Genomic DNA, 22,224 nt, shown 5'->3' with positions numbered 1-22,224 from the left:
CTACTGTTCAAAAGTGGTCAAGTGAATTTAAAAGGGGCAGAGAAAGCACTGAAGGCGACCCTCGCTCGGGCGAGCCGGTTATGCCACTACGAAAGAAAATGTGAAAAAAATGTTGAGAAACTTGTATTGGAAGATGCCCAAATAAAAATCAAAATGTTAGCAGAGATGACAAACCTATCTGCTGGTACCATATTCACTATTTTTCATGACCATCTTAACCTTTCCAAGGTCTGTGCAAGATGGGTGCCGTGAATGCTCATGGCGCCTCAGAAACACGTGCGAGTTGAGTGCTGTGGGGAGTTTTTAGAGCTCTGTGGTGAAGATCCATCGACTGTTTTCGACCGGATTGTTACTGGAGATGAAACTTGGGTTCATCACTATGACCCTGAAAGTAAGCAGGAGTCCATGCAGTGGCATAAAAAAGGTGCTGACCCTCCAGAGAAATTCAGAGTCACTCCATCGGCCGGAAAAATCATAGCCACAGTGTTTTGGGACTCGAAGGGAATTTTATTGATCGAGTACACGAAAAAAGGTGAAACCATAAACGCAGCATCTTACGCAACCACTCTGTGTAATTTAAGAGAAGCAATTAAGGAAAAAAGGCAGGGAAAACTGACTGCAGGTGTGTTGCTTCTTCACGACAACGCGCCCCTTCACACGCTGCATGTTTCGAAGGCTGCTGTGTGAGACTGTGGTTTCGAAGAAATAAACCACCCACCCTATAGCCCAGACCTGGCCCCCAGTGACTACTACCTGTTCCTGAATTTAAAAAAAGATCTTCGTGGAAAGCGATTTTCTGACAATGAAGAGCTCAAGGCGGCAATTAACGCACATTTTTTAGACAAGGAGGAAGGGTATTTTTTACAGGGAATTGAAAAGTTAATTATTAGATGTAATAAGTGTATTGAAGTTATGGGGGATTACATTGAAAAATAAAAATTATTTCAGTTTATTATTCCTTTTTCTTAATGCTGATACCGAGACTACATTGAACGCCCCTCGTAACAACCCCTGTGGGCTGTAGATGCCCCACACGTGGGCTAAAGAGCCCTTTCAGCTCCCGAGTGGCATGGAAATGAAATACATAAATAAGTAAGCAAGCTGGGAAATTGCGTCATGTGAATAGCCCCACTGCTTATATCGGGTAGTTTCCCAAAGCTGTTCAGCCGTGTTTGGCACTTGCGCTCATACGGGGAATGTGACCTCTTACCTCTCCAGTTCTCATTTGGCTCTGAGATTCTTGGAATATCCCTTCATTTGTCTGTTGCCGGAGCCTTATTCCATGCAGGCCCACTGCCATACACGCCCCGTTTCCCCACAAAAAACCTGCGCCAGGTGGCAAAATGCAGAATCGTAATTCACATTCCCGAGGCTGTGAGTGCAGAGCTGCAGCCTTCAGTTCCTGGTGGCCATTCAGGTGTCACTGCCCGTTTCAAGTGATCCTGGCAGCGGTGGATCTGATTGGGTGTCACTTGCTGGCTTGAGCGGGGTTCATCCTTCAAGGTGGCCCATCGTTTTTGAAAAGACAGACCAGCAGGCGGCTGTTTGCAGCCCCATGAGCACACTTGCCTTGATCAGCAAGAGGGGGCCGTGGATCAGCTGTCGTGAGAGTCCGGCATCAGACTTTGTCCAGGTGCTGCTTGCAGACGGTGGTGCAGAGCGTGGGCAGACAGGCGCCTCTGCTGGCTGCATTCCGGCAGCAAGTAGAGAAGCCGAAATTCATATTCGTGCTCGTCCGCTTGGGGAAAGCGTGGTCGTGCCACCATCGATCCGTGCCACGGGAGAGGTGAAGCAGCGTGCACGGTTTCTGCAGCCGGATGGTTGTCTTGCTGGAAAATGCTCAGTCGGGCCCCCAGATGCTTGTCAGGGGGCTGGACGCGCCCATGCAATGGCCCTGCTCTGCCAGGCCAGGGGACGAGCCCCGTTGCTTTGTCCAAGGAGTACTTTGCTTCGGCACCAGCCGTTCCGCTGGGTAAGTTTTATGCATTTTCATCCCTTGGTGTAGCTCAACCCCACCATCTGAATACTGATTTATAAGTCTAAGTTTTAAGGAGAAGCCTGTTGATTGCATCTCATAGCAAGGCTGTTGGAGTGCAGTCTGAGGCAGGGAATGCATTTCATAAAACTGATTTTGAATTCTCTCTCAGAAGCTTGAATTGCTACATGTTCACAACCCAGCAATATTCGTTTACCCAGTACGCTCATCACGGTTGCCTGCGGGCTGTTTAACGCACAGTAGTTAGGCCCACGCAGCAGTAAACAGGCAGATCATGCGTTCCTTCCTCTTTCCAAAACAGGATTGGAACACCCATTCCTGGGTTATGACATCCGAAGCCAACCCTTTGTGTTGTTTAGGGTTTAAACAATCTGGAGTTAAACAACTCCAAAAACAAAACTGAAAAGGGGAAGCATGCGGTAGGCTGAGATGAGCACTTTGGCTTGCTCCTTGCGTTCACAGTGCAGGGCTTGCTCACCAGGGGTTTGATGGTGCAAACCCAGACCGGCTTTCTGAGACCCGCTTTTCAGCTCGCTGGATGGCATAGAGGGGCTTCTCAGAGTAGCCAGCTTTGTAACAGCACCTCTTCCAGTAGTTTCTGGTTAGGTCACGTTCCACAAACCATCTGTGTCTGGGGGAATTCTTTCAAGGGCTGCTCCATGGTTTGAGCATTATTTCCTCCCTCCCTCCCTCCCTCCCTCCCTCCGCGCGCGCGTGTGTGTGTGTGTGTGTGTGTGTGTGTGTGTGTGTGTGTGTGTGTTTGGCAGTACTAGCCAAATTAGTGTGGCTGCTACTGTCTGTCAGTGCCACAGCCCAGCCTCTGCAATGGAGAGAGAAGTACCGTTCTCTTCTCCTCCTCCCACCCCTTCCCTGGAGGGGCTCTGTGGCTCCCCATCTTTTTGGAGCCGTGTGTGCATGGAACTGGCTTTCTCGGGAGCAGAGCCTTTGCAACGCGAGGAGCGCTGTCAGAGGGCAGTTCTGAAGGATCAGCGCCCTCCTCACGGCGGCAGCAGCGAAGTGGGCCGGGTGTCTCTGCGTGACGGCTTCCGTGAGAGTGCCGTGGCCGTTTCTGGTTCGGGCTCCACACCCCCCCACCGCTGTCGGACAGCTCCAGGGGGTTTCCTAAGGCCAGCTGGCCCTCGGCACAAGACGTGTTCCCTCACTTGTTTTCAGTTGCTCTTTGTGACTGTACAGCTGTGGGGGGGGGGAGCCAGGATAATAACCAAACTGAAGCTTCCAGCAGGGCAAAGATTTAAAATACAAAAGCCGATTTAAAATAAAAAAACATAGAATGCCGGGGGAGGCCTTCTGGCTGGTGCCAAAAGCAGCGCAGCAAGGCAGCCGGGCCAGCAGCTCCGAGAAGCAGCTCCAGCGGCCAGGACGCCACTGCCGCGAAGGCCTGCCTCTTTGCAGCCCCTTCCTCACCTGGTTTGGCGGGGGCTCCTGGGGGAGGCTCACTGAGGTTGATGTGGTTTGCAGGGATCAGCCGGGATTTGAATTCTTGGAATATGCAGTCTTGGGTGTGCTCAAACAGGAACAAACCTACTTCTCTGTAGGCCTTTTATCACTCCCAGCGTGGCATCAGGCCTGCGTGCCTGCAGGCGTTCTCAATTGCAGAAGCAAAAAGGCTTTCTCAGTGCATGGTTGGTTAACCATGGGTTGTTTGATGGTGCAGCCTGGGATAGTGTTGAGACACCTTGCCCTAAATTAAATGGCAGCAATGAGAAGAAGCGTCAAATGAACAGGAGTGGACTTTTGGGTCAAAACTCTGAGCTCAGTCCGATCGGGGTGCTCAGAGCGAATTTCAGACTCGGGATTCTTCCTGTCTTTTGCAACAGGCCGGTGCACTCAGGGCTCTGGTTAAAAAAAAGGTAGCTCCTGCAAGCTTGAAATCTGCCCACTCCTGCTGCGTTGCGTCTCTCTGCATCAAATAGATCCACTAATTAAAATGTTGTTTTAATAGATGTGGCCAGCTCAGAACATGAAGAGCCAGAGTCAAAACAGACAAGAGTGGAGTCTTCTGAGAAATCACTGTCCCCAAGCCACCTGAAAGGTATGATCGGGGGGGCGGGGTCCCTGCGGCATTTGCATCTTTATTTTGGGGCTTTCTGAAAGCGTTTCGTCACCTGCTTCCCGTTTTAACTGTTAAATGAGCCAAGAAAGTTGCTTGATAGCTTTGTCCTTTCATTTGGAATCTAGGATGCTTTGAAAGGAGTGTCGTCTTTTAAACAGCTGAGGGCGCAATCCCAGAGAAAGAATGCGATCCGACGACTCCCACCGTTCCCTGGCACGCTTGGTAGTCGCAAGCCCGCTGCAGGAGTGGGGTGGGGGTTCCTCTCACATACTCCGAGCTCTGCACGACCAGTGCCAGAACGGTGCACATGCACAGCAGGGGGGCGCACCTGCATAATGCTCATTCCATTCTGTGTCGCGGTTTCCAAAGCGTCTGTCATGGCAGCGGGAGGAGAATGAGCTGCGTGGGAAAGGAGGCAGGAACCGCGGAGGAGGTCCCCGTGCAGAATGGGAGCCCTGCCTGATGGGCTTCTGCGGGCGCGCATGTGTGCACATGTGCAGGCCTTGGCTGCGCATCTCCTCGAATGTCCTGCGTGCCCACACATGTCTTAGTGGGGGGGCTGTGTGGGGGGGGCAGCCCACCGCGTTTCACCTCAGCTAAGCCTCAGCTCCCCCAGATCTGGGGGCTTTCCTCTGCTTTTGAGGACCACCCACGGTTATTGCGTGCGTGCGTGCGCGTGCACGCACACCCCAGCCACACTCACTTCAGGCGTGTTGCGTGCCTGGCACCAGCACGGCACCCGGAGAAGCGAAGGACGCGCAATGAGCGCCTGCTGCTCCGGGCAGGCAACAGCCCCGCCTCTTTGCCAGGCGCGGGAGACAGAGTGGCGCACCGGCCGAGGTTCGGGTCAGGCACGCGGTTCGCCGTGCGGGCGTGCACCCCCCCCCCGTGGGCTCGCGTCCTGCCCTCCTTCCGTGGGGGAGCGCCCGCTGGCGCGGCGGCAGATCCTGGCCGGTGCGCAGGGCGCGGGGGAGGCCGGCGGCTGGCGCAAGGCCGCGATCTGGCCGCAGGCGGAAGGAGCGAGAGGGAGCGCCCGGAGCCGCATTCCCAGCCGCTTCGCTGCCGCAGGGACAGGGCGGGAGCTCTTCGTGCAGGGGTGGGTGCGCTACTGGAACTCCCCTCGCAGGATGTAGCGATCGCCACCCTTTCGGATGGCCCGAATTGGGCAGCTGCACAGAGCAGGGGGCTTCCAGCGGCTACCAGCCCGAGGTAAGGTTGCTGCCGTTGTGCTTTAGTTGTGGTTTTCCTCAGGCAGCGGCTGCTGGGCTGGACGGGTCTGTCGGCCCACTCCTGCATGGCCCTTTTGCTCTTTTCCTTCCCCTCACCCTTCTCCTTTTTCAGTAAAGGAGGGGTTTGGGGGGAACCTCAGTCCGCATTAGGTTTTGTACGGTGCAGAAATATGGCCTGGTTGAGGTTGCAAAAAAAAAGCTCCGCTTTCAGAGCTGTTGCCTCAGAATCCTTGTAATGCAAAGAAATAAAGCGCAGTTGCAAGGAGAGCAGCTCGCTCATTGATCCGCTTGAAGTTTCGCTTCTTGCCATCTCCAGCCAAAACCGAAAGACGAACTGCATTTGCCGCTCGGGTGTTGAAAGTGCGCACGTGCATTCACTGGTCCCTGTTCTTTGCTTTCAAGATTCAGACTTCCTTGTCCCTACGGTTGGCTTTTTCTGCCAGATCTGCTCCTGCTTCTGCGTGGATGAAGCCTCCATGAAGACCCACTGCCAGTCGCAGCTCCACCAGCAAAATAGGGAGGTACTGCCTCTTCCTAGTCCTCTGGAACGCCAAGCACGGGCACCGTCGCTTCTGGAACAGCATTACTGGTGCTGCGCTTTGCTTTCAGAACAATGGCAAAGTGCTTTCCAGGGCCCGGTGCTCGCATATGACCTGAAGTTCTCCGCGCAGGAAGGAAATGGCTCCCTTGCCGTGGGTGGAAGTTGTTGATATGACTTTTTTGTCTTTTCCCCCGGATTGTTGTGCCAAGCGCCTTAGGCGGCCCATGGAAATCATTGTGTTTTCTGCCATTAATCGGCTTGTTTGATTTCCTCTGTCAGCAGGGGTTAGACTGAATGCATTTCTGATTTTCCTTCTAACTTAGTTCTGTGAGATTTTAGGGCAGCCCAGGGCAGTTGCCAGAGTTGTTCAAATACGATTCTGTCTTCATGTCTCACTCCATAATGCAAAAAAAAAAAAAAAAAAAAAAACCCTGCTGTGTTTCTGACCCAGGAAGGGAGAGCAAAGTTAACCTTCTTTCTATGGCAGACAGACAGGAAAGTCTCCTTGGTCATTACCTCCACATGCATCTCAGTGCGTTGCAACTTATCCCTGCAGAAGAATAGCTGAATAGAAGTGCCGTGACGAACTTCTGCTCGTCTTTGCTCGGTCCCGGGGGTTTTAAGCGCCAGAGGTGTGGCACATGTGCTGCCCAGCTCCCAGTGCCCACACTCCCGGTCAGGTGTCCCTGGGTGCTGGCCAGTCCCTGCCGTGAACGAATGCTCTCAAAGCCAAGGGTCATGGCCCTGCAGCAGCAGCAGAAGCTCCGGGTAGAATAGGCGCTGGGGCAACCTCCCCCGCCCCCCCCCTCCAAAAAGTGATACTTTTCTGTTTGTCACTGTTACTGCAAAAGTTTTTTTGTGTTTTTCTGCAGAAATTCATGAAGAGTGCAGCGGAGGAAAAGAAAAAGGGGAATTCTGAAGGACTGAGTTCCACGTGATGGGGAGATGGCCGAGCGCCTCTGCCCGTTCCATTCAGGGTCCAGCCAGTTCCATGTATTGAGTTCGTGCTTTCATTTTGTTCCTTTGCAAGCGTTCACGTTGTACACATGTTCATTATAGATGACGACCGATTATAAATTGTGTGATGGTTTTGACTGCTCTTCACGATTAACTTTGAAGCGTTTAAATAAATGTTCTTACTGTACAGTCACCACAGCTCTGCAGGATGCTGTTTACTGGCTCAGCTCTGGCGCTTCTGCTTTGCAGAAAAGCCAGACTTGGTGCTGCTCCCTCATACGCCCGAGAGAGTAATCCTGGCTCCTGTGTGGGCTGGCCAGCCATCTCCCCTGCCCCCAGCAGCCTGCAGGACTCCGCTCTTTCGGTCCTCTTGCCAGGTAGCCTCCCTGGACCCCCGAAAACCATTTCTCCCCATCCTCCGAACTGCCCCAGCCTCGCCGCCAGCGCACGTGCTTTTCATGCTGCGCGGGACCTGGGTGAGCGGGGAGAGGCAGTGCTGCTGGCTTGGAGCCATCAGGCCCTGCCTGCCCCTGCAGCCGCACCCGGAGGACAGCCCCGCGGATGGAGGAGGCGATCTCCGCCGACCAGGCCTTAGCAACAAAAGCAACTCCCGCGGCAAAGGCAGGGCACCTGCCGGGCACCTGCTGGGGCGGGACGGGAAGGGACCCTGCGGGTTTGTGCATCAGCCTCAGGACGGTGTGCCTGGCATGTGGAAGCCGGGAGTCCGCCTGGAGGACAGAGGGCCTCTGGAGGGGTCCTGGGTGCTGCGGTTGGTCAGCCCCACCCCTGCAGAATAGACGCCATTTGTGCAGGGAGCATCGGGTGCTGTACGGTGGGTAAGCAGGAGGCGGCAGCTGAGCAGGGAGGGAGGGCCCGGTGCCTCCTGAGCACTCTGGCGGGGATTGTGGCTCAGCCTCACCGCCGCCGCCGCTGCTGCCGCCCCCCAGGAAGGAGGGGGAGAGCGCCGTGGCCGTGAGGATGCCGACCCTTCCCTGGCCAGGGTGGCCAATCACACGGTGCAGCAGCTCTTCCTTCTCCGCGCAAGTGGGCCGTGGCCTCACGAAGCAAAAGTGTGCACAGCCGGGCGCTTCCCTGTGCCGAGCGTGTCTGTCCGTCCATGTGGTGCAGCTCCCAGGGAGCTTTGTGGAGGGGGGAGGACCGGCCCCGGGGTCCCCAGCCGTCGCCGACCCCTGCTTCACACGCTGGTGCTGTTGGGTGCGGCGTTCTGTGCCTGGGTGTAGCTGCGAGCCCGGTGCTGTGGAGGAAGGGAGTTGCCGTTTAATTTTCCCTCTCCTCCCATGGGCGTGGGGTGCCGGGGAGAGCCCCGCTTCGCCCCTGGAGCTGGCACAGCACTGCACCTCCACAGGGGTGTGGCCTGCGGGCACGTGGGGTGGCGCAAGCCCCGTTTTCAGCAGCGCCAGGGAGAGCCCCTGGCCCCCACTTGGGCGAGTTTGCGTGCATCTTTGTCATGCCTGGTGCGCTGTTCGTGTCACGGAGTGTCCATCGTGTTCCGGGGTGGCCAGAGTTGCTCAACCGAAGAGCCCCAGTAAAGAGACAGTAAATGTCAGGTATTTGAGAGTCGCAAGACATGAACAAATACTTCTGTATTATGACATTGTGAAAGCATGTTCCTACTTGTGGGTGCTTTTGAAATGTGCATGATAAAGACAGACACACCTGGAACTGTGGGGTGCTCTTCCAAAGGAATGGACCCTTAGGAACAGGAACTATTCATAACAAAGGCCACGTTAATAAAAAATCACAGGGTGTTGTGTTTTCAGTTCTGGCGGTTACAGGTTAGTGAGAAGTGCTGAGAATCCTTTGTTGGAATTTGAACTGGAAGACCCTGTCCTATCGGGGACCTTTGAGGGAGCTGCAGAAGGACTGGCAGCAGTGGGACAGCCCTCTTCACATGAATGACAGGCTCTCCTTGCAGTGGCAACTGGTCCCTACTCTCCCCACACTGAGGGAGGGGGTCAAGTTGGCTTTTAAAGTCTGCAGGAACATCATGGGGTGAGCTCTTGTGAGGCTGCCGGTCCAGCTTGCTCTCTTCCTGAGCCTCAGGAAGGCAGTGGGTCAGGCTGGTAGCCTTGGGAGAGCTTGCCGCAATCGTGCCCGTGCCATTGCTAGGATCCCTACGGGGGGAGTGGGGAGGTCTGAGCCATCTGCGGGCCGCAAAAGGAACTCCCAAGAGCCACCTGCGGCCACCCCGCGACATCCCCTTAGCCAATGAAGCTCAGCTGCCGGGAAACCCCACATCGGTTCAGTCCTGGCAGGGTACTCTGAAAAGCAGGACCCAACCCCATAATGTCTTGCATATTTACAAACATTTTTATCAAAAAAAAAATCTTTTTCTTGCAAGACCACCAAATCTGTAATTCTGGAAATAGCTGCATATTTATGATGGGGTTCTTCGTGGTTTTGGTGGTTCCAGATATGATCTTCGAGTTATTTTCTCTGCCTCTCAGATAGTGCTGTGTTTTGTAGCCATACAATATCTGAATTTATAATGGCAATACCTTTCCCAGGATGTTACAGGTTGTGATGTTGTTAGTCGCAAAGTCGTGTCCAATCCATCGCGACCCCATGGACAACATTCCTCCAGGCCTTCCTGTCCTCCACCATCCACCAGAGTCCACCTAAGCTCACTCCAACTGCTTCAGTGACTCCATCCAGCCACCTCATCCTCTGCCGTCCCCTCCTCCTTTTGCCATCTATTGTTCCCAGCATCAGGGTCTTCTCCAGGGAGTCCTTCCTTCTCATTCGATGGCCAAAATATTTGAGTTCCATCTTCAGTATCTGGCCTTCTGAAGAGCAGTCAGGGTTGATCTCCTCCAGGACTGACCGGTTTGATTGCCTTGCGGTCCAAGGGACTCGCAGAGTCTCCGCCAGCACCACAACTCAAAGGCCTCAATCCTTCGGCGCTCAGCCTTCCTTATGGTCCAGCTTTCACAGCCATGCATTGCAACTGGGAAAACCACAGCCTTGACTGTACGCACTTTTGTTGGCAGGGTGATGTCTCTGCTTTTTAGTATGCTGTCTAGATTTGCCATAGCTTTCCTCCCCAGGAGCAAGCCCCTCTTAATTTCTTGGCTGCAGAAATTAAGATCTTGATCTTGAAGCCCAGGAAAATAAAATCTGTCACTGCCTCCATTTCTTCCCCATCTATTTGCCAGGAAGTGAGAGGACCGGATGCCATGATCTTAGTTTTCTTAATGTTGAGTTTCAAGCCAACTTTTGCGCTCTCCTCCTTCATCCGCATCAAGAGGCTCTTTAGTTCCTCTTCACTTTCTGCCATGAGAGTGGTATCATCTGCATATCTGAGGTTGTTGATATTTCTCCCGCAATCTTAATTCCAACTGGTGATTCATCTAGCCCCGCCTTTCTCATGATGTGCTCTGCATATAAGTGAAATAGACAGGGCGAGAGTATACAGCCTTGCCGAACTCCTTTCTCAATTTTGAACCAATCAGTAGTTCCGTGTCCAGTTCTCACTGTTGCTTCTTGACCCGCATACAGGTTTCTCAAGAGACAAATAAGATGGTCTGGTACTCCCATCTCTTTAAGAACTTGCCACAATTTGTTGTGATCCACACAATCAAAGGCTTTAGCATAGTCAATGAAGCAGAAGTAGATGGTTTTCTGGAACTCCCTAGCTTTCTCCATGATCCAGCATATGTTGGCAATTTGGTCTCTAGTTCCTCTGCCTCTTCGAAACCCTGCCTGTACTTCTGGTAGTTCTCGGTCCACATACTGCGGGAGCCTAGCTTGTAGGATTTTGAGCATAACTTTGCTAGCATGTGAAATGAGTGCAATGGTGCGGTAGTTTGAACATTCTTTGGCATTGCCCTTCTTTGGGATTGGAATGTAAACTGACCTTTTCCAATCCTGTGGCCACTGTTGAGTTTTCCAAGTTTGCTGGCATATTGAGTGTAGCACTTTTACTGCATCGTCTTTTAGGATTTTGATAGCTCAGCTGGAATACTGTCGCCTCCACTAGCTTTGTTGTTGCTCAGACTTCCTAAGGCCCATTTGACTTCACATTCCAGGATGTCTGGCTCGAGGTCAGCGACCACCCCATCGTGGTTATCAGGGACGTTAAGCTCCTTCTTGTATAGTTCTTCTGTGTAATCTTGCCACCTCTTCTTAATCTCTTCTGCCTCTGTTAGGTCCCTGCCATTTTGGTCCTTTATCATGCCCATCTTTGCATGAAATGCTCCCTTCATATCCAATTTTCTTGAAGAGAACTCTGGTCCTCCCTATTCTATTGTTTTCTTCTAGTTCTTTGCACTGTTCATTTAAGAAGGCATTCTTATCTCTTCTAGCTATTCTCTGGAATTCTGCATTCAATTGGGTGTATCTTTTCTCCCTTGCCTTACGTAGCCGCTTCTAAACCCAGCAAATAATGCATTTAAGTCCTTCTCAGCATTGCTCAAATGCCTTGGTTGATCCGTTTCTAATTTTTAGAAATATTCCGTTCCATCCTTAGCGGCACAATGTGGGTAACTGCTCAAAGTGTGTAATTCCCAGGAGACATTGTCACCTCATTCGGCCCCCTCCCAAATCAACTATCTGCCCATCTGTACCCTTTTATGCCCACCAGGGCTGCCTGGCCTTGGCCCCTTCCACTTCTCCAGCCCTCTAGGGATGAGCGGCCCCAACCCACATTTCTTGCACGCTTGCGGGATGCTGAGGCGTTGGACTGGAGCATACAGCGGTGCTCACCAAAGACTCCGTTTTGGATCCACACTGGATCAAGATCACCCACTTCAGTCAATGACCCTATTGTATTCATCTTGTTTGCGTATTATCTCAGCTTGCAAGTCCCGCGGGGCAGCATTCTTAGAAGGAAGCAGCCACCATAAAATTTCCAGAAGATTGCATGGAAAATTACACCCAGTCTTTCTGAGATCTACAAGGGCAGAGAAGGCCAGGCTTCTGCAGCAGTCGGGTGCCCTTCATTCCTCAGATCCAGGCTTGTACCCATTTCTGGGACAGGATGATCTTCATGGCTCCTGCGATCCCACCGCTATGGCGCTGAGCAGTGGGTCGCGGGTGGAGGCAGCTCCGGGAAGCTGAAGCCGAAGCCTCAGGTCTGCTTGAAACGATTGGGCACGTCAGCCATCGGGGCTGAGCCCTGTGTGATCGGCAGCATCCTGCGGAGCTAATGCCAGGCAGTGCAATCCAGGCGCAGGTGCCGGACAGCTGCCTCAAAGTCCCCCCCCCCCCACTCCTGTAAGGACAAGTGCCCCTGGAGCCTGGCGCAGAAGCTGCACTGGCCCGAACGAGCCATCTGGCCCAGCATCCTGGTTGTGGCCCAGCTGAGCGAGGGCACTGCAGCGACGGGAAGGGGCAAGAGGCCTGGCATGCGCTCCGTGGCCTCTGGCCGACCACGCTGGCTGCATCTTAATCTTTAAAGTACTTCATAGTTATGGAGGGGGGCAGCCACCTGGGCAGGTGTGTGGTTACAGGTGCTCGCTGTACCCTGGATTCCTTTTTCTTGAAAAGCACAGTCTTTCCTACAGCGAAATGCTGCTGCATCTCAGATGCGTTCAGCGGATATAAGCTCTGCCGTGGTGGCGCTGCTGTTTGAGCCACACAAAACGGGACATGCTCAGCGTTTCCCTTCAGTGCCTGTGCGAGCGCAAGCCTGCACTGGCCGGTGTTGCTCTGCTCTCACTCGCCAGGAGCAGAGAAGCGGCTGCCAAGTGCTGAATGCGTTAAAGCCCCGGACAGGGACGGCGGGGCCTCCGGCGTCCGTGCTCTGCAAGGCGCTCCACATGGGCTGCTGTGGAGGCTGCAGCTTGCGCAGAAGGCGGTGGCAGCCAGGTGCTGGCTTTCACCTGCCAGGCTTCAAAAGGTGGGGGACCGCAGGGCATGCCTGTAGGAGTGAGCGCCTCTCCTGGCTTCCGTCTGTCTGGGAGCTTTCTCCGAGGGCCAGCTGGGGCGAAGCTCAGCTGGAGGCAAAGGGACCAGGTCCCTCCCCTCCCCTCCCCAGGATGGCCCTTGCCTGTGGGACCACTCCCCCCCCCCCCCCCTTGCCTGCTGCCACTTCCCCCGTTCCTGCAGAGCCAGGCCAAGGCTGACCTTGAAGCGAAGGGGTTTCGTGTCTCCAAATGGCAGGGGGGGGGGGGTGCTTGAGCCAGCGATTGCTAGCAGGTCTGGAAATAGGAATCTGCTTTAGCTCTTTACATCACCTTTTAAAATTTCTGTAGTGAAATGGTATGAACTTTTAGTTCTGTCTGTATTTTATACTGTATTTGATTGCATTTTATGAATTGCTATAAATAATCCAGACATCCTGAGCTATTGCTGGCACAGAAATGAATAAAAATAGATAATAAAATAAAATAGAAAGCAGGGGAGGGAAGTAGTCCGTGCTTTTGACTGAATTAATACAGCTCTTCCCCCTGCCAAGACAAGTCAGGCCAGGGTCTAGGTTTTCCTGGCTGTAACAGTCTTGGCCATGGTGCACCAGATTCCTCTGAGATGTGCATGCGCACTCACACGCACACACACGCCAGCCCTGGCAACAACAGTCCTGCCACAAAACAGCAACAAAGCCCAGCATTACCCAGACTGGCAGTGGAAATCCCCGGGGAGCAACAGCAGTGAGCAGGGACGCTGCATGCATGCGAGGTGTTAGCAGGAAACGGAAGGAAAATTACGGCCCTTCTCAGAGCCAGCTTCACCTGTTGATGGTGCAGCCACACCTGGACAAGGGCCCAGCGGTGACTGTCCATTTCCAAAAGGTGCAGAAAACTGGGGAAAGGTGCAAAGAAGAGCAGAAAGCGCTTTGTGGGCTGGAGCAGCTCCCCCACCCCCGGCCCCCGAAACGCATTCGCGGTGCTTTCAGCAAATAAACAGGCACGTTCCCAGTTTATAGAAGGCTTTATAAAGGGAGGGTGACTGCACACTGTGGGGGAGTGCGGGGGGAGGGCATTTTCTGCCCACAGGCGGCAGAGGAGTCCCCCGTGGCTTCCACTCCTCTTGGATCGCTCAGGCCAGCCCTGCCTCCCAACATACTGCCCGGAAGGGCTCTGAGGAATAAAAATACCCGCTGGCCTGCTTTAAAAAGAGGAAAGTCGCACCTGTGGTGTGGGATCGGATATGTGGCACCTGCTGGTACATCTCAGGCACTGGGAAGACGCTGCTCTGCTCTTTCCAAAAGGCGGTGGGGAAACGGAGCCGCGAGCCCTACGCGTTGGCAGGGGGTGGAATATTTGGTCTTTGGGCCTTTTAAACACAACATTGTAAAGCGTTTTATTTCATCCTGCTTCCCTTTTGATGTGTGTTTGCATGAATCAAAATAGTCTTTCATCTCAGGCATCTCCTCGATTGCACGTGCCACCGGGAATCTACAGGCAGGTTCCACTGCCCGAGATAAAAGGGAAATCAGGTTTTCCAAACTGTCCGCACCCCAGTATCCCCACTTCCCAGTAAGTCCAAACGAAGGGGCCAGGCCTCAGCGCCCACTCCTGGCCCCCTGCTCAGGGCTGCGCAGGTTCCGGTTCCGGGCAAGGCGGACCGGGTCACCAGATCGTGCGCCTCCAGGGCGCGGCGCGGCTGCGGGACGGCACTCCGCGCACTAAGGGCTCGGTCCCTCCGCTCCAGCCAGCAGAGCCAGCGACCTGCGCGGCCCGCCCTGGCGTGGAAGCCCTGGCAAGATCCACGGGACCCTACGCTTGAGCTCACGCGGGGATTCCGCCCAGCTCGCGGGCCGGCCGGCTTCGAAAGGGCGCTGCGACTGGCCTCGCCGCCGGCCCCTCCGGACCGGAGAACTGCCCTCCCCCAGGGCAGCGGCGAACGGGGCGCTCCCGGCTGCCCCGGATCCTCCCCTCGCCCTTCCCGCTGCGCTGCGCTGCGCGCGAGCCTCCGCGGAGGCGTCTCCGTCTCCCCGAATGGGAGGAGGGCCCCGCACGCGCGAGGCAGGCGCGCCGCTCTCACCGGCTGGGCAGCGGGCGCAGCTCCCGGGGAGCCCGCGGAGGGTCGGCGGGCCCGCGGGAGGGCGGATCCGGGCCCGCGCTCCTCGCCCCGACTCGGGATCATTTCGCTCGACATCATGGCGATTCCTTGCTAAACGCAGGAGCGCCGCCGGTGCCGCGCGCATTCTGTGCCACTGGATCCGCGCGCAAATTTTCCATCTGCAAGTGACGGAGGTTGCTTGCTGCGCGCATCCAACTTGCTGTCTGGATCTGAAAGGAAATGCGCCTGCCCACGCCCCTGGGCCTCCCTCCTGGGAGGGCCCGAGGGGTGCTCCTGCCTGATGTGGGGGGGGAACTTCCTGAAATTCGTTTGTCTTGGGGTGCAGGTCTGTCTGGAGAGGTCCCCCCCCCCGCCCTGCAGCTGCTCAGGAGAGCCCCGCCTCTTGAAGATTTCGGGGAAGGGTTCAGGTGCCTGCGGGTGGGCGGGGGGATGGCAATGGGAAACGTTGCTTCAGCGACCTTCCTCGCTTAAAGTGTGTCAGGCCCAAAGCCGGCACGTATAAGTAATCCCAGGTGCCTCTGGACGCGGGCCACGCATCTGCGCGCATCTGTCTCTCCTCGCTGTGTGGCTTGCGCTCAGGAAGACGCCTGACGCGGCGGGGAGCGTGGCCTGCGGCAGCCCCCCGGCCCGCGCCCCGCAGCCCCGGCCCGCGCTGCCCGGTAAATCCTGCGCGGGAAGCGGGCAGCTGGCCCGCCCAGCGCGCCCCCGCCAGCCTCGCCCCGTCCTCCCCGCAGCGCGGGCAGCCGCCTGGGAGCCTCGGCGCCCGCCCCCTTGCAGCACGACCCCCCGGCCGGGCGGGCAGGCGGGAGCAACGCCCCCGCGCCGCCCCCGGCCGGCCGCACGGCCGCCCGGCTCCCTTTAAGGGCGCGCGCCCGCCGCCCGCGCCCTCCTGCAGCAGCTGCTCGGCGGCCCGCGGCGGAGGGCCACGTCCCGGCCCGGGCACGCCGCCATGCTGAGGGTCTTCGTCCTCCACGCGCAGAACGTGCAGACCCCGGACGCGGACGTCAGCGACGCCTACTGCTCGGCCGTGTTCGCGGGTAAGCGCGGGCCGGGGGGCCGGGCGGCGCGGGCCGGGATCGCCCGGGGCCGCATCCTGCGGGGGCGCGGCGGCGACCGTTCCTTCGTGTCGGGGAGCCGGGGTGCGGCTTGCACGGGGGGGGCAGCCTTGTTCGCAGGGGGCTGCACAGGGGGGGGGGGGGGTTCCGTTTCGGAGGCTGTAACTTCCCCGACGGGAGGCCTTCGGGCCCGTGGGGGAGGGGGCGCGGAGAAGAGCCCCCCGGTCCCCCACTGGGCCACTGACATGCTTGGCTCAAGATGGGTCGTGCCCAGGCTTACTGAAACGCCCCCCCCCCCGCGCGCTTTTCGTGGGTGTTGCGCAAAGCACGTGTGTTCTTGGGCGCCCGGCTAGTTCTCCCCGCGGCGGTGCACCTGTCGGGACTGCATCACTCGTGGCTGCCTCTGGGGCTCGCGGGTGGGCCGCTTCTCGAGAAAACGACCCTCCTCCTCGGAGCTTGCCTGGAGCAGCACTAGGTCACCCCGAGAAAAGCCGGCCACGCAAGGCGGCACCGGCCCGTGGCGCCCCCGCCCGCCTTTGGGCCGTGGATCCGTTGGCACACCCCGCGCGGAGAGGCCTGAGTCACGGCCGGGAGGGGCCGGCGGCCGTGGGGGCCTCGGCTCGGCTCCCGTGCGGAGAAGGGACACGCCCGGCGCCTGGTGGCTGCGCGCCTCTCCCCGGAGCGCCCGCCTTCCGGCCCCCGTGCCGCGCGGTTCGCCGAGGGTCCCCCCAGGCCCTGCCGGAGCACCGGGGGGCGGGGCGGGGGGGGCCTCTGGGCCGAGCAGGGCCGCAGCCGCGTCCAGCGGGGCCTTATAAAGCGCCGCGCGGGCCGGTCCCGGGCGGGGGCGGGCCGCCGTGCTGGCAGCCGCCGAGGAGCGCGCGCGCGGCCGCGGGAGGGTCCCGTCCTGTTCCGCGCGTCCTGCACGGAGCTCGGGGAGTCGCGGAGAGGCGTCTTTGGCCCGGGGCCCGGGCTGGCACGGTGGCGCCTGAGGCCGGCCGAGTCAGCAGCGGCGGCGGCGGCTCCGGAGCGGATGGCTGCAGGCATCGGCCCGCCGCCCTGCGTAACCCTTGCGTGCCCCCCGAGCAGCAAGCGGGTGGGGGAAAGGCAGCGGCGTCTGCAGCGCAGCCAAGAAGTGCTGAGCATCCTGTCTGATGGCGGGTGGGAGCGGGAGAGCGCTTCATCCGAAGGCGGTGGGGTGGGAGGGCAGAGAGAAAAGCCTTCTGCACATGCCCTGAGTCCAGGCTCCCCTTAGTTGTCCAAGTTCCGTCCTGAAATACGTGCACAGGCAGCTTGCTGGCACCCCGGTCGAGCCCTCCAGGTGGCTGGAATGGAAAGGCTTTCAACGTGCTAGAATATAAAGCTGCTTAAAACTCATTCCAAACAACAGGCTATCAAATGGCGGCGGACAAACCTCGTCATCGCAGTGGGGGGGCGAGCGTGGGAGCGCCCCTCGTCTGCCGGCCACACAATCAGGCGGCAGGGGCTGCCAGGGCTCAGCGACTGAGGCAGCTGGGAGAGGCTGTTTATAGCCCTCCCGTCGCCAGCCTGCGCCTTGGCTGCCCGTCTCAGCACCTGTCGGGGTGGGTCGGGGTGGGGGTGCCTGCTGGCCTCCCCCCAGCCGGTGCCCTGCAGCGGTGTTGGATTTCGCCTTGCGGCATAGCCGTGCCGCGGTGCCAGCAGCGTGGGGGGCAGCTGCCCCACTGCTTGGCAGGTATGGGGAAGGCTGGTTTACGCCGTTCACAGAACTGGTGTGCCGGGCCAGGGAAGGCGCACCGAATGCGCGCTCGGCCCTGCTGTGCTGGCCCGGGGGCTGCGCATCCTGCCCCGCCATCGCATGGCCGAGGATCGGAGGCCTGGGTGCGATTGGCACCGGGCCTTCGCAGGAGCCAGTGGAAGGGGGGCAAATAGCCCCCCACCACATTCCCTGGGGAGGGAGGCATCCTGTGACTTCCGGGTGAACCAGATCGCGGGCAGCCTACACACTCCGCACTCCTCTGGATGGGCAGTGGCGTTCTCTAGGGGTGATGGCAAAATGCAGACTTTCCGTGCAAACATGCAGGTGTTTGGAGAAATGCTTGGGAAAACGCATCACAAATCTTCAGGCAAACTTCAAAATGCCTCAGAGTTTAGGGCAAACCAAATGTCAGACTGGAAAAATTCTCCAAGTTTGCAATGCAAGATAGGAAGAGTGAGAAACAGAGAAAACCTGACACTGGAAACCCCACTCCTTCACAGAAGCACCGCTAGATGCATGTGCGGGCCCCTTGCATCCCTTCCCCACTTCCGAGAGGGTCTGACCCCCGGTGCCAGGGCCTCCAAGGGAGCCCAGGCAGAGGCCCTGCTCGGGGCCGGACGTGCATGCGCATGACAGCTGGCGGCCCCGTTCTGCCTCCGCTGCGCCACCGGGCAGGGAGGCTGTCGGAAGAGGATGCAGCAGCGGTTTCCAGGGGCAGAGGGTGCCCCCCAAAATGGGGCTGGGAGGAGCCGGTGTTTGCATCCGGCCGGAGGGACGCAGGCAGAAGCAGGGCAGACGAGTGTCCGATGGGACCTGCGTTCGCGGCTGTCGGGAGGAGCCTGCTGCGGGCGGCCCTTGGCGTGTGGCTGCAGCCTCGGGGCAGAAGGGCCACTTGGCCTGCATGGAGAGGCTCGCTCCGGACCCACCCCACAAACGGGTTTGGCGCCCAGGGAGCTCCTAAAATTCGGGCGATGACCCTGGGGTCATGTGCCAGCCTGCTGACATGGGGCAGGTGCTGGGGGGGTGGGAGAAGTGGGTGAGCCCCCCCCCCAGCAAGGGAAGCACAGTGCTGCAGGTGGGAAGCTGCCCCTGAGAGGGAGAGGCGGGGGCCCCCACAGCTGCCCCGGGCCCCTTGTTCACGTCCCGGGGGTCTTCGTAGCAGCCCTTAAGCAGCACAGCTGCCTCCTGCCTCCTCTCCTCTTGCAAGGAACTCCAGGCAGCTCCCCTGAGCCCCTTCTTGGTTTTGTCCTCACGACAACCCTGCGAGGTAGCCCGAAACCGCCCAGCCGGCTCCGTGGCTGAGCAGGGACCAGGCCCCGGCTCTCCTGTGGCCCCATCCTGGCTCTTGCGCACTGCACCGCAGCGCCTCCCCACTCCACTGATGGCCGGGGTCCCAGGCCTCGGGGAGCGCCCTGGGGGGCGAGGCCAAGCGCGTCTGCCCTCCTGCCCTGCCCCCCGCAGAGCGGAAGGCGGCAGATGAAGGTCCTCAGCCCAACGCGGGGGCCCAGAGGCCAGGGGGCTGCAGCGCGGCTGGGGCCGCGGCGGGTGGGGTGCAGTGCCGTGCCAAGCCCCGCTCCGCAACCGGCCCACGCTGCGCAAGTGGGCGCGTCGCTGCGCGACCGGCTCTGCCCCGGCTAGGGCGGGGAGGGGCCCGCGGTCGAGCCCCCGCTCGAGTGCCCCTCAGCCCTCGTGCCGCCCTCGGGAGGCCGCCCGGCCCCGGCCAGCCCCTGCGGGCACACCCTCGCCTACCCCGGCGCTGGAAGCGAGCGAGGGCCCGCTGGCGTGCAGCTTGGGCTCTGGCCCCGGGACCGACACGTGGGTGGGGCTCGGAGGAGGCCGGGAGCGGCTTCCGGGGCCTTGGAGCCTTGCCCAGAGAAGCCCCTGGGGGAGGGGAGGGAGAGGAGGGGAGGAATGGCAGCCCAGGAGGGAAGGAAGAACAGCACCGTGGTGGCCGAGGAGCGGGACTCTCGGCGGATGAGCGGGCCGCCAGTCGCGGTCCAGAGCCCCGTGGCAGCATTTATTTATTTATTTATTTTTGGATTCATATCCTGCCTTTTTCCTACAAAGGGCTCAAGGCAGCTTACACACATCCCATGGCGCTTCCCGTCCCGCAGATTGTCCGGCTCTGCAGGGTGTCGGAGAGCCTTTTGCCAATCTCGGCCTGGCTTCACAAGGACGGAGCCTCAGGCTTCGTCCCTCGTTTTCCCCGGCTTTGCCGCTGCACCTTCGTCCGTCCGCCCGTCTGCCCGCCCGCCTGCTGCGGCCGCTCTTCTCCAGCTGAGGCCTGCTGCGTCCGCAAGAGTAGCCCTGCCGTCCCCGCCGTCCCTGCTGTGGGCCTGCCCGCCGGTCCCCACATGCTTGGCGCCTGGCCCACCCCGCCGCCTCCCCACAGCTGGCGCGGCAGGGCAGCTGCCCCCTGGCTGTGCCGGCGGCATGAGGCGTGTGAGGGAGCAGGGGCTGCCCGTCTGCCCCATCAGCAGTGGCGGGGTGGACAGGAGGCCACGCAGGCCCTTGTGCTGCGGCCTCAGCTCAGGCAGCTCCCACGGACGCGGGGGCTTCAGCCCAGGAGCCACGGCCAGGGTTCCACGGCTGAGGCCACGGGTGTCTTCTGGAACCGGGTGCGGCGGGAGGCATTTTCCGAGGTCGCTGCCGGGGGAAACAGGTGGTTCCGCAGTCTGAGAAATGAGGAAAGGGGATCTGCGCATGCCTTTAAAGCAAGGCGCTGGCAGAACCTTTTCACCCCTGGCTGCCTGTGGTGCTGGCCGCAGTCGGACGAGCCCACGATGGGCTGCGCTTTCCTCCCTGCAAGCCGCATCGGAGCTGGGAATGAAAGAGGCCGTTGTTCCTGGCTGTGTTGCAGGCCGGGGTGGCACGGCCTCTGCGAGCGAGGAGGCGGAGAGAAGGCAGAGGCAGATGAGGCTGCTGTCTCCGGGAGCTCAAGGGGACCCTGGGCTCCGTCAGCGTCCGCACGGGCTGGAAGGGGGCCTGGGCCAGGGGCCCCGGGAGTCTGCTCCAATCCCGGAGTCTATGGTGCGGCATCAGGAGAGATTGCTGGATGGGGGAATGGGGGGCTGCATTCAGCTGGAAGTCCTGCCCAGTTCCAGAGGGGTCCTTCCTGAGGGGTGGGGCCCAGAGTCGCTCAAAAGGAGGGTTCTTGGAAGGCTTCTCATTTGCATTTGATGAACCACTCCATGCATGCTCAGAGACCCTTGCTTCTCTGGTTATAGTGTGGATAAGTGCAAGGTCTTGCACTTGGGGCATAGGAATAGCTGTCATAAGTACAGGTTACGTGACAAGTGGCTGGAGAGCAGCACTTGTGAAAGGGACCTCGGGGTGCTGGTCACCTGCAGGCTGAACATGAGCCAGCCATGTGATGCAGTGGTCAAGAGGGCGAACGCCACCCTTGGTTGCATAGCCAGAAGTGTGGCTTCTAGATCAAGAGAGGAATTACTGCCACTCTACACGACTCTAGTGTGCCCGCAACTGGAGTATTGTGCTCAGTTTTGGGCCCCTCATTACAGAAAGGATATGGCCAGGTTAGAGTCAGTGCAGTGTATGGCCACAAGGTTGGTGGCTGGTTTGCAGGGGAAGCCATATGGGGAGAGACTGAGGGAACTGGGTCTCTTCAGCCTGGAGAAGAGGAGACTCAGAGGGGATCTGTTGGCGACATGCAGGTATGTGAGGGGGTGTCACACGGAGATGGGCAGAGACCTGTTCTCCCCTGCAGAGGAAGGCAGGACGCGCTCCAACGGAGCAAAGCTCAGGGAGCCAAGGTTCCATTTGGATGCCAGGAAGCACCTCCTGACAGTTAGGACCCCGAGGGTGTGGAATGGGCTTCCCCGGGAGGTGGTCAAGGCCCCATCGGTGCGGGTGTTCAAGGACAGGCTGGACGTCCACATGGTGGGCATGTCTTGAGCGGAGCCGGCTGGTGCTGGAAGACAGACTAGATGGCCTGGGAGACCCCTTCTGACTCGCTCTGTTTCTATGTTTGCTGGATGTGCACTGGAAGCAAAGAGCTCTTGCCAAAGAACCGTCTGTTGCTTTGCAAGAGAGACGGGGAGAAACCTTGGTCCCAACGGGCAGGAAGCAGGGACTCCCGGCAGTGGGAAAACAGCTGGCAGTCCTCGGGGGCTGCGGGGGTGTTCAGGGGAGGGCAAAGCAGCACAGCGGTCTGTGCGCAGAATTTCCCTGCATCGGAGCCTTGTCTGCAGCCTGCGCTGGGGAGCGCCTTCCCGTGGGGCCGGGTGCACGCAAGTCGCCGGCTTGGCTCCAGGCGGAAACTCACACAAAATGGCGATCCCGCTTTGCGAACTGGCTTTGGGCCCCGGTGTGTGCCTGGCGTCAAGGGCTTTGCGTGTCCCAGGTGCGGGGCAGCTGCACCCCGGTGCTTTATCCTGCGGCGTCGAGACAGGCGATCCCGCGGCTCAAGCGCAAGGCGCAGGGCAGGGCAGGGCAGGGCAGGGCACGCCACCCGCAGCGCATGAGCCACGTTTAAAATGCCGACTGCCGATAACCAGCTGGCGCAGGCGGTGTCCTGGAGGGCGCGATGGGGCTCGGGGCACGGGACGCAGCCGCCTGGGGCACTCGCGGGGCGCGCGGCCGAGGGGCGCATCACGGCGCCCCCTGGCGGGACGCGGCGGCGCTGCTGCTG

General features: G+C 58.9%; 2 protein-coding genes across 10 annotated transcripts in view; both read left to right on the top strand.

Moving 5' to 3' along the window:
- Positions 1-6,990, top strand: part of ZNF638 (zinc finger protein 638) — a 50,647-nt gene extending 43,657 nt beyond the window's left edge. For all 4 annotated transcript variants that reach the window (XM_044428224.1, XM_044428222.1, XM_044428223.1 and 1 more), the window contains 3 exons: positions 3,960-4,049; positions 5,702-5,820; positions 6,713-6,990. In XM_044428224.1, coding sequence (XP_044284159.1) covers positions 3,960-4,049; positions 5,702-5,820; positions 6,713-6,778 — 275 coding nt within the window. In that variant the 3' untranslated portion in view covers positions 6,779-6,990. The remainder of the gene's footprint in view (positions 1-3,959; positions 4,050-5,701; positions 5,821-6,712) is intronic.
- An 8,699-nt stretch (positions 6,991-15,689) lies between these two features.
- The window catches only part of DYSF (dysferlin), a 111,619-nt gene continuing 105,084 nt past the window's right edge, over positions 15,690-22,224 (top strand). For all 6 annotated transcript variants that reach the window (XM_044428698.1, XM_044428696.1, XM_044428695.1 and 3 more), the window contains exon 1: positions 15,690-15,820. In XM_044428698.1, the coding sequence (XP_044284633.1) occupies positions 15,733-15,820 (88 nt within the window). In that variant the 5' untranslated portion in view covers positions 15,690-15,732. The remainder of the gene's footprint in view (positions 15,821-22,224) is intronic.

Source organism: Varanus komodoensis, unplaced genomic scaffold (genome assembly GCF_004798865.1).
Source record: "Varanus komodoensis strain SLA01 unplaced genomic scaffold, ASM479886v1 scaffold2, whole genome shotgun sequence".
In the NCBI taxonomy this organism is placed as follows: domain Eukaryota; kingdom Metazoa; phylum Chordata; class Lepidosauria; order Squamata; family Varanidae; genus Varanus; species Varanus komodoensis.
This window is presented reverse-complemented; position numbering and strand designations above follow the sequence as displayed.